Genomic DNA, 11,624 nt, shown 5'->3' on the forward strand with positions numbered 1-11,624 from the left:
GTAACCCCACATGTACTAATGATGTAGTTAAAAGTCTCAAAAAATTTGTCTCGCGGTTTCCAGGTGAGTTCTGAAATTAGTTTTTAATTAGTGTCCGAAAAATCCTCCCAACATTTAGTCAAACTGTTGATGTGACAAATTTTTTTTTGGTTTGGGAACCAAACGGCCCCAAAATTAAGTTAATCCGGGACGCCCGCTCGCAAAATCCAAACCTAAATCCCTCAAAAAAAAAAAATCCAAACCCAAACCCTCGGCGAGGACGCCATCGTGGCGACGGCGACGGCGGCGGCGGCGGCGGTGGCGGCGGCGGGGCTGGTCCCCGCCGGCCCCGCCGATCTGGAGAGGAGGGTCATGGCGGCCGTGAAGGCGTCGGAGGCGCGCGGGGACCCGCCGCTGCTGCGGGCGGTGGAGCTGGCCCGCGTCGCCGCGGGGGAGGGCATTGGGATCCCCAGCGCGGACCTGGCGGCGATCCTCGTCTCCAACCTATGCTTCGCGCACAACTCGCCCTCGCTCTGGAAGCTCGTCGGCCAGGCCATGGCCTCCCGCCTCCTCTGCCCGCTCCATGTGCTCGCACTCCTCACCCCCAGGTACTACCACTGTTCCAATTCCTGCGCGAATCGAATTGGTGCTCGTTCGACTGCTTCGTGAATGACCTCGCCACGGTGTTGTTGCAGGGTTCTCCCGCAGCGGCGAGTGCAGCCTGAGGCGTATCGACTCTACCTGGAGCTCATCAAGGGTAACGTCACGTCCTCCTCGCTGTTTATGGAGGCCGGGCCTAATCGTGACAAGTAAGACTTCAGCTACGAAATTTTGCTAGCACTAGACGAGGCCTAGTCGTAGCACTACTATGACACTAGTATTTTGTATGGCTAACTTTTTGCAGTGTGCAAAGTTGTGCAAAATATATTATAGATTCTGTGTCACTCACAGAAGCTACTGCCCGTGGTTCTTACTTCTTGGCAAGCTGCATGTTTGAACCTTGCATAGCGTACTCGGCATCAGCGTTTCTGAAACACATACTCTAGTTTTCTTTCAGATTTTTCAGCTATACTCTCAATTCAATCGAGATGCATGTATTTTATTGAATAAAAATGTACAGTTAAGTTGAAATATACAACATGATGAGGTTTAGTTACATAGATTGAGGTACAGTGGTAAGGCTTTATGTTAAAACCTGTGCCAGACTCTCTAATTCTTGTTTTCTACTTATTATATCAATTTTCTTGCTCAGATGTGGATAGCAGCCTAACACTTTCCGTAATGTCATGAATCTTAGGTATATTATATGATCGTAGGTTTTGTCCCCCCACACTAACCTTTTTTATTGTGTTTTTTCTCTTCATCTTTTCTAATTTTCATAGTTCCTATTGACCAGCCTGCTAATACTATGCAGTGACTTGTACTCTACTGTGTGTTGCTCATATGTGGTTACTGTACTTCCCAGGATAACAAAGTCCATTGCTGATGCTTTGCAACTATCAAAGAATTATGGATATTGTGGAACAGAATTTGGGCATGTTGTCGTCATGTTTGTGTTGGCAGTTGTCACCAAACTGATTGATAGCATACTTGAGGACTGTGGCCTTCCATCTGGTATGGCAGAGGGGCAAGAGAGTGTATACGCCATTGAAGGACCACAGCCTATGGACCTAGATGTCAAAAAGGTCTCTACGGAGAACCAAAATGAGCATCGCGAACAGTTGCGCCGGAAGAACACTGTCATGGCCTTGGATGTGCTGCATATGATGGTTGCTGATAGAAAGATTCAATCATTTCTGCGCTTGATATTCCTGAACATGTATATTTTCTCCTAACCCTTTCTCATTTGTTCTATGTATGATAGAAAGGTCTGTCGTTTTCGTCTATGTATTACCCTATTGATAATTTTTAACTTAGTCTGGTTGCAACTAAGGCTGAATTTAACTGCAGAACATTGATCCATTCATTTCAAATGCAAGCAAATAGAAGCTGTTTTAAGTGCAATCCACCTTATTAACATGTTGACAATTAAGATGTTTGTATCCATCATTTTAGTCTTGCCTTCTTGTCATGTATTATACTCTGGAAACTTTCAAACAGTACTTAAATAGCTATCAACTTCTCAGTAAGCCATATTTATTGTAGGATTTATTACCTAACCTTCCATCCTTATTGCCATTATCTTGCACAAAACCTTTCAGAACATACATTTCTGCTGGTTTTGTACTTTGTTTTTTTGGAAGCATGCAGGAGAACTGCGTATCTTTGTATTAGATAGGAATTGAGAAGCGTGAACTGCTGAGGCATTCACTAGAAAGCATACAAACAAGTGTGACTATACTGAGAAACAAAAACAACCTGGCAGTGGAGAGCCATGAAACTAATAGCTCAATCTGAACACCCCCCCGGGCCAATAGCGATTAGGCCTTGGCATGCTGCCAGAGGCCAGATCCTAGCCTCTTCTTCAATTCGGCTGCTGACCTGTGCTGCTGTGGTTTTGTACCTTCTATTTAGCTATTAATTAGCATTACAAATGTGCTAACGAGGATACCTTTCTAGGTTAGGCCTGAAAAGTTCAGTTATCTAAGCCAGAGGTTGAGTTCTATTGAAGCTCACAAAGTGGCCTTGGAGACTCTACTGCCTGCTGGACACAAAATTAATGACTTGTTAATAGATATCCGGAGAGTCTGCAATGCAAACTATCAACCGAATAACAAACATATTGTGGATGTTCTTGGTAATACGAGATCAGGTGGCTCTCTACTGGGTCAACTTACTGGAGCTGGGAGGGCTGCCTGCTGGATAATATTTGATATTTATGTGGAAAATGCAATTGATGGGAAGCATCTAAGTGGTATATCAGCTATTGAGGTTTTAAAAGGTACCCCCTGACTATGATTTTATATGTTGGTTCAACTATGTGGATGAAAATGATCCATGAGTTTGCAATCAAAATATTCAAGTCCTGCTATCAGTTTTCTTGCAAGACTGAACTGGTCTTTTTTTACTAATATCCTGATTCTCCTATCTCTCATACAGAAACGACGAAGACACTGCAAGTACTTAATGAGGCAAGCTGGCCGGAAACATTTAAAGCTCTTTGGATTTCCGCACTTCGTCTTGTTCAGCGGGTGAATAGAACTTTTTATGATAATGATCAATTATACATATTTACTTCCATGTGGCTTTCTCATTTGAACTGTTGTAACTAGGCTAGAGAACCTCTTGAAGGACCAATTCCTCATCTAGATGCGAGGTTATGCATGTTGTTAGCTCTTATACCACTATCGGTTGCTGCAATTCTTAAAGAAGAAAGTGATATGTTCGGAGCTGAAGGAAGCAAAATTCTTCCACGAAGACAAGGGCTCATATCTTCCCTCCAGGATCTGATCCAGTATTCAGGACTTCTTGTGCCACCTTCATCAGTGATGAATGCAGCTAATTCTGCAGCCTCGAAAGCTGCAATATTCAAGTCCAATTATAATGCTGGGGTTGTCAACTCTAGCATGGTTGCCCAGATTGACTCGTCGACAAAAGCTGGTACTTATACTCTTCATATTCTACTAAGTAATTAGTAGTTATTATATTTGAAAGAAAGCAGAGATCGCGCTGCATGTGTCACACATAACTACATAAGTGCTTGGTTTCATCATTTCTTATTGGCCCCCACTAGTTGGGTCCCCATGATAACAGATTTTTTTTTATCATATTGCTTGCTTGTTATTCCTGGAACATTTCAGCCCTTATTTTCTTCAGTATTCTCTTATTCATAGGAGATATATTTATTTTTAATCCCTCGTTATTTCATCCTTTTTTTTACTTGCCACCTATTCTTTTCAGTTGGGAATATGCTTCATCTTATTATTGAGGCCTGTATCTCGAGAAATTTGATTGATACATCTGCTTACTTATGGCCTGGTTATGTTGTATCATCTGGGCCTTTGAAAGATACAACTTTACCCCAAGAATCACCGTGGTTAAACTTTATTAAAGGGGCTCCACTTTCTGGTCCACTTATTGATGCTCTGGTTGCTACTCCTGCTTCAAGGTGTGTAAATTTAATTTCACAATTGGTTTAGAATTTCTAATTGTAAGTCATTACTTATCTTCGAACCGGCAGGACCGCCAGTTATTAGAAGGAAGAAAAAAGGCCCAACTGGGCCATCGCTCACTCTAACTCAACTCTAATGGCCAGTCATGATTTTGACAGTTTGTTCTTAAAGACATCTTTTGAACTAATAGTCTACTACTTTAGTTATATTACATCATTTTCTGTAGTGCAGTATACATAAAATGGGAATAAAACTAGATGCAACCACTTTAATATGCTTGATACGCTTTCTATAAAGTGGGGCATAATGCCTTCGGTTGAAAATAAAACTAGATGCATCCAGAGAGCATGCAAGTTAAATTAGGTACCCTGATTGGCTGATTGTCCATATTTTAATTTGAGTCTGCTTGATATGTTTTTCCCCTCTCTACTGCTGCCACCACGATATTCCTGCCTTGATTTGGAATCTGTTTGTTTCTTCAGTGTTGGGGAATTGGACAAATTATACAATATAGCAGCAAATGGTTCAGAAGAAGAAAAAACAGCTGCTGCCAAGATTCTTTGCGGCGCGTCGCTTGTCCGTGGCTGGAACATTCAGGTACTTTGATTTACACTTGTAAACCATATCGTGTGAAGAGCTCGCATACTGTTCGCATTGCCAGGCCCAATTTTTTATAACTGCCTCAAATATTCATTTCTTATGTAACAAAGTTTATTACTCCTAAGGTGTACTTTGTTTCATTGGTACAAAGCTTTCACTGACAATGACTATTAATATTTCATTTATGAGATGCCAAATTTATATCATGTATTTTTTAATACGCATTTAATAACGTCAATTTTGTGTCACAAAAATTATCTATCATACTAATGAAATAAAATAGCCTTTTAATTCCAAACAGAGGGAGTATTTTTTAGGTGAATCAATCAGACAATGCGGAATTGCATTTCACTTCTTCATACTCATTAAAAGGGTGCTTCCACTATTTACTTTGTATTGTTTTTAGATGGGACTTAGGGATCTTGGGCTGATAGCATAGGTGAAAGTTTACCTTCACCAATTTCTGTTAAGGCTGTCCGCTGGTACTGTAAAACGAACGCTAAACGCGATAGCGTACGCAGGTCGACCAAGTTTTGCTGCACCGGGGTCCGGTAAGTGATACGGTAAAAGAGCGTATCACAGAGGAAACACTATTTCTGGCGGACACAGAGGAAACGCTACCGCTCCACCTCCCCCAACGACCTCGCGTCCGTGCCCTCCGGGCAGACGAGCGCCGCCGGCGACGCCGGCCACGCGGGCGGGACGAGCGTCGCCGGCCACCGCAGGAAGGTGAGGGAGAGGGAAAGGGGGAGGGAGCGGCGTGGGCCCTGCACGCCTCGCCTCGCCACCCGGCCGTGATGGAGCTCGAGCAGCAGCTACTCGCCGTCGCCACCGAGCCGCTAGCAGCTGCCGTCATGCACCGTGCGGAGGCCCGTGATGGCGCCGGCGAACGCGCGCATGGCTGCGGTGGAGGGCGAGGCCGCGGTGGCAGCGCACTCAGGCGGCCCGCACCACGCGCCGCTGCAGGACAAGGAGGCGTGGCGAGGAGGCAGCGGCGGCCGGCGTCCGTGGAGACCGCGTGGATGCGGCGGGGTGGAGCTCGCTCAAGCCGTCGTCCCGCCATGGCCGTCGGTGTGCCTCTGCCTCACGACGCCACGCCGCGGCCAGCTCGCCGTGGAGGAGGGGCGCCGGCGGAGGGAGGAGTGAGGAGGAGGGGCTCCTGCGTGCCGCCGGCCCGGGGTCAATCTGCCTTGCGCACGACACCCCTCCGCGCCAGCGACGGCGAGCATGGATGGCAGGACACGGGCGCGCGAGGAGGGCGCCATGGACCCTAGACCCGCCGAGCAGAGGGGGGGGGGGGAGCCAGGATCCAGCCGCCACCATGCCTGCCGGTCAGGGAGGGGGGGAGGAGGAGGGGGCGGAGCTCGAGCAGGCTGTCGCGCGCCCGGTCGCCGTGCGCCCTCCGCGCCACAGGGCTGCCCCTGCTCGCGGCGCGGCGGAGAAGCCGAGGGGGCTCCGTCCACCGGAGCGGAGCAGCCGAGGCAGAGCTGTCCACCGCCGCAGGAGGGGCGCACCGACCAGGGCAGGAGGGGCGTACCGGCCCGCGCAGGTTGCCGGAATCCGGCCGACGCCGCGACGTCCTTGAGCCCGTCCCGCTCTCCGAGGGCGTGGGGAGGGCTGCTCTGCTCTGCTTGAGGCCGCGGCTGCGGAGGGAGGTGAAGGCGGCGGTGCTCGAGGCGGCGGATATAGAGAAAGATAGAGTATAGATGGCTGCGGGAAAACTGGATATAGAGAAGAGAATATTGATGACCAGGACGGAATATTCCTTTTAGAGGATGGGTTTAGAGTATGACGAGTGCGGATAGCCTAATCACTGCACGTGAGAATAGTCCCAAACATCTTTAGAAGTGTAGGGATGTAGGACATGTTAGCATATGTTTGCTTGCAAAATTGTTGAGACACAACTAGTTAGGTAAACCTTATAGGGAAACATACAAGCACACATATTACAAAATCTTTGCAAGCGAATTCTTCTACTGCACAATTTTTTTACCATGTTCTGTGCCATTTTTTTCCATTTGTGGTTATGCTGCATAGTATTGTTTCTCAGATTATTTTTGCCCAGGAACTTTTCTTTTTCTATAAGTATTCTTTAAATTTTAAATATCCTGTCAGGAACATGTGGTTGGTATGGTGGTCAAGCTATTATCAGCTTCATTGCCCTCAGATTCCTCAACCTCAACACCTGGGAGCCACTACCTTGCTCAGATGTCTACATTAAATGAAATCTTACTCGGTGTGGCTTATGGTGATGCCATCCATATTCTTTCATTGTATGGAATGGTAAGGAAAAATGCATTATAACTTGCTCGTGCCTTCTATTTGTCTGTGCAATCTGTTATAGGCTTATTGAACTACGCAAATGTTTTTGCTTATTTCAATTCAGAACAGATCATCACCACTGGACATGGGCTTCGTTTTTCTTTCGGGAAAAAGGCTCTTTATTTGTTTCATTTCCATCAACGACATCGTTAATCAGAAATTCGGAATGCCAATAGATTTGTATCCCTATCCAATTGCTCTCTGTATGGATTTTTTGTTTATTTTAATCTAGTGTTCACTTTTCAGTTGGTCTTCAGCAACAGCTTAAAGTACCTCTACTGTAGTTTTGCATGCCCTTGTTAACCTATCATGTTGATTAGTATAGTTGTTGGCACTTTATTTGGCCATAACAGCTATCCCTTGCTTCACTAATGTTTGATGACGGTCCTAGGCTCATTGATCGAGATAGGTGTGTAATTTTGTGTGCCTTTGGAAATATTTAGGTATCTTTTCAGAACTATCCTGCATGAAGTACTATTGGTTGGCCTTGCTGTGGAAAATGAAGTACTAGAGCTTGGCCCAGCTGTGGAAAATGAAGTACTACTGTACTAGTGCTATGCGTGTTCTAATTTCACCATGTTACAGATGCAAGCATTTTTATGCTGTATAATTTATAATAATGCTACCTTCAGCTTTATGTATTTATTAGCATGCTTGCACTGTTTTCTATCCTGAATTTAAGAAAATCCTTTTTTGATACAGGTTCCAGATGTTGCTGCAGCTTTGATGCCACTATGCGAAGGTTTTGGGTCAATAGCACCCCCACCTAACCACAAGTCCACCATCCTTGGGGAAACATCTGTTTATTCGGTCTTCTCTTGTGCATTTCTTTGTCTCCTTCGCTTGTGGAAGTTTTATAAGCCTCCTCAAGAGTACTGTCTTGCTGGTCGTGGAGGCTCAGTAAGAATGGAACTTACTCTGGACTATCTGTTGTTGATGCGCAATAACCGCATTGATTTCACAAATTCGTCTGCCCCTAGTAGGGATTCTTACAATAATATGGGCTCAGTCAACGAGGTCCCTGCTCAACCGGTTTATATTGATTCTTTCCCGAAGTTAAGGGCTTGGTATTTCCAGAATCAAGCTTGCATAGCATCTACCCTTTCGGGTCTTTGCAACAAAAACCCTGTCCATCAAGTTGCAAACAAAATTTTGAGTATGATTTGCCGAAAAATGAATAAAGTTGGGGTATCATCTGGTAATCTTTCATCCACTTCTAGTAGTAGTGTCAGTGGTTCCTCTGTAAATGCATCAGATGATTCTTTCCAAAGGCCTGCAGTTCCTGCATGGGAATTTTTAGAAGCTGTTCCTTTTGTCCTTGAAGCTGTTCTTACAGCATGTGCTCATGGGAGACTTTCCAGCCGAGACTTGACTACAAGTGAGTAATATTTGTTTTTTTCCATATCTTATTGCGTAACAGTGAACGTTCTTAATCTCATTTTATGTTTGCGAATAATGTGCTACTATACTGCAGGCTTAAGGGATCTGGTGGACTTTTTGCCTGCTTCTCTTGCTGCGATCGTTAGCTACTTCTCAGCAGAAATTACACGAGGAATCTGGAAACCTGTCCCGATGAATGGAATTGAATGGCCTAGCCCTGGTGCTTCTCTTCATTCCATTGAAGCTGAAATAAAGGAAATTCTTGCATCTGCTGGTGTTCAGATTCACAGCTGCTATCCACGTATGATCTGCATTCGATTCTTGCACATCAACTTAATTGTTTTAATTCATAATTATTGTCATGTTTTAATACCTTTGTTCCACTTATGTCGTCATATAAAGTGTAAACTAAACTAGATCCTTTCAGGTGGTGTGCCGCCAATGCTTCCTTTACCGATGGCTGCGCTTGTCAGCTTGACAATTACATTTAAGCTAGATAGGAGTTTGGAGTACATTCAAGGAGTCATTGGACAAGCACTAGAGAACTGTGCAGGGGCAAGTTCCTGGCCGAGCATGCCCATTACTGCGGCATTATGGACACAGAAAGTGCGAAGATGGCATGACTTCATCGTCCTCTCTTGTTTGCGTTCTCCATTTGGCAGAGACAAAGATGCAGTTGCACAGCTCGTCCAAAGTTGCTTTTCGTCCTTTCTGCAGTCGTCATCCAGTGGTTCTGACATAACTGCAAATCGTGGAGTTGGGGCTTTACTTGGGGACTCAATCACGAATCAAGGTCTTAGGCTCCCAATGGCACCTGGTTTCATCTACCTGAGAACATGTCGAACATTCCACGACAGTTACTTTGTCAGTGAAGTGATCCTCAAGCAAGTTATTGAGTGGTCCCATAAACTTGCAAATGGATGGTCTTCTAACAGGCCTCCGCAGTTGAAGTCAGGGCGGACATCACTATCTTGTGCAGCCTCCATGGCTCATCAGGTCGCGATGCTTGGTGGTGGGCTCCTATGCATTGCAGGTGGATCACTTGTGGTCCAGGTGCTGTATGAGGAAACATTGCCAACACTGCTTCTGTCAGCCAGAGAACATAGTTTGAAAGACCCTGGGCCAGTTTCTAGCACACTCCAAGGTTATGCCATGGCCAACATGCTTTTCTTCTGTGGCAGCCTGCTTTGGGGAGCGGATAGGATTTCTCCTGTCATAAAATTGTCTTTCCTCTCAAGGAGGCCACGGGTGGTGGGAACCCACATGGATTTCATAGCTGGTGTATTGGATGGACACATTCTCCTCGGCTGCGATCCGGGTACCTGGAAAGCATATGTGTCGCGCTTTGTGTTCCTGGTGGTGAAGTTTGTTCCATCATGGTTGCGTGACATAAAACTGGACACGCTAAAGAAGATAGCAGCTGGGCTTCGGAGTTGGCGTGAACATGACCTTGCTCTGTCTCTTCTTGAGCGAGGGGGGCCGCTGGCAATCTCTGCTGTAGTCGAGACGATGTTGTGATCCTGCAGTTTGGACATTTTGCCCTCCACCTAACAATGACATAGCCTTCGTTGTTGGAGTTGAGAGCTTGAGCCTTTTGAGGTTAGTGATATGAGGTTTAGTTCCAGAATTCCAGTGGATCCATCAGGATGCCTGAACTTTTCTCATGAATGGCGAGCCCACCAGGGGAAGATCATGCAACCTACTAGGAGTGCATTAACTTAAGCCCTAACATGTAATATATGTGAAATTCTGCTGAACACCTCTATTTTTGTTTTAATTCTGGCTCCGCTCGAAGTCTAAAGCATCAGTGGGAGTAGTGAATTGCTGAAGTTGTTGCACATTGCAAGGCATTGTGTTGCTTCTCTGTGTTAACATGGGACCACATGTATTATGTGTACTCAAACCATATAACATCTAAATTTATGAAATTGACGCCACGCTGACCCTGACTTACGAGAGTTTTTTCCCCTTGAAATCTACTCCCTCCATCCCTAATTAAGTGTCGATAAATCTACAGCAGCTAGTCTCTAATTAACTGTCGTCGCCTAAGGCCGTAGCTGCACCGCACTGCCTGTCTTATCCCAGACTCTCCGCTCACGGCCTTGCGCAACCACACGCCGCCAAATGAAATGCATCATATTTTGCTGTCCTTTTTTATTTGTTTAAGATCAAAACACTGTACTTTATGTTTAAATGTAAAAAAGTGCATGTTTAAATGTGAAAAAGTGGATGTGACTGCTGATTTGTGTAATGTTAAAAATTTGATGCTGTGTGTGGTATGGTGCTTCTTCACCTCAGGAATACAGCAGTAATGACATGTCTATCCAAATGTGTTAGCTGAGAAATGACTGCTACATAGGGTGTTAGGGCTTTTTTCCAAGGCAACATATGCTATGGAAACCAGCCTACTGTGAAAACACGTGCAAACCACAGCAAAAAAGTCGTCTAAATTCAACAAAAAAAACCACACATGCAGATGATATGATGATACACAATCTTGTAAAATATTTTGTCCAAACTCGACTTCGTTTGTAAGATATAAAAATAACAAATTTCAAACCAGAAAGTTGTTAGATGATTTGTTAGAAATTTGTTATCACATTAGTTTCTGGCTCAGCTTTCTGGCGACGTTTAATTAGGGACGGAGAGAGTATGTTGTTTTTGTTATTCACTATTGAGAGGACCGTGATATCGCCTAGAGGAGGAGTGAATAGGCGAACCTATAAATTTCACACAAATGCAGCGGATTTTAAATTCATTGTCTGCCAAACCCGGAACTTTCGGATTAATAAATCCAGAGCTTCCGGATTTAGGCTAGACAAAAGGTGAACTCGGAACTTTCGAGTTTATCAAACCGGAACTTCCGAGTTCACTCAGAGCAGAGTGAACACAATAAAAGTAGTGCTAATAAATGAAAACAAGTTCAAACCCCGGTTGTAGAGTCTACTCAATGAAGCTCCTTGAGTAGGTTCACACAGATCCTGCACACACAAACAACAATCTCTCTAGGACACAAGTGTTTAATGGAGAGCTCCTCAAATCCATAAAACAAATATAAATGCAATGAACACAAGAATTTGTTTTACTTAAGTTCAAATTCACCCCGTGCACCCACGTGTGAATCCTAGTCTCCATTGAGGAAGCTTATGGCGACCACAAGGCCAAGCTATTTCTTCCTTCCACTATATGACCATGCGCCCTCGTGGCACAAGATCGGTGCTGTAACAAATTTGCCGCTGCTCACCACAATCTTTGGGAGCTAGCCGGCGACGCCTAGCCGTCTAGGAGGCT

At 45.0% G+C, this 11,624-nt stretch overlaps 1 protein-coding gene across 1 annotated transcript; it reads left to right on the forward strand.

The window, feature by feature from the left end:
• The first annotated feature begins 238 nt into the window (after nucleotides 1-238).
• Nucleotides 239-10,270, forward strand: LOC120662190 (mediator of RNA polymerase II transcription subunit 33A-like). The gene is made up of 12 exons (XM_039941313.1): nucleotides 239-587; nucleotides 675-788; nucleotides 1,445-1,798; nucleotides 2,544-2,860; nucleotides 3,019-3,110; nucleotides 3,192-3,519; nucleotides 3,820-4,027; nucleotides 4,514-4,628; nucleotides 6,747-6,914; nucleotides 7,656-8,331; nucleotides 8,428-8,634; nucleotides 8,761-10,270. Exons 1-12 carry the CDS (start codon nucleotides 352-354, stop codon nucleotides 9,849-9,851), a joined length of 3,906 nt encoding a protein of 1,301 aa, XP_039797247.1. The 5' UTR covers nucleotides 239-351; the 3' UTR covers nucleotides 9,852-10,270.
• Nucleotides 10,271-11,624: the final 1,354 nt, after the last annotated feature.

Source organism: Panicum virgatum, chromosome 2N, assembly GCF_016808335.1.
Source record: "Panicum virgatum strain AP13 chromosome 2N, P.virgatum_v5, whole genome shotgun sequence".
Taxonomy (NCBI): domain Eukaryota; kingdom Viridiplantae; phylum Streptophyta; class Magnoliopsida; order Poales; family Poaceae; genus Panicum; species Panicum virgatum.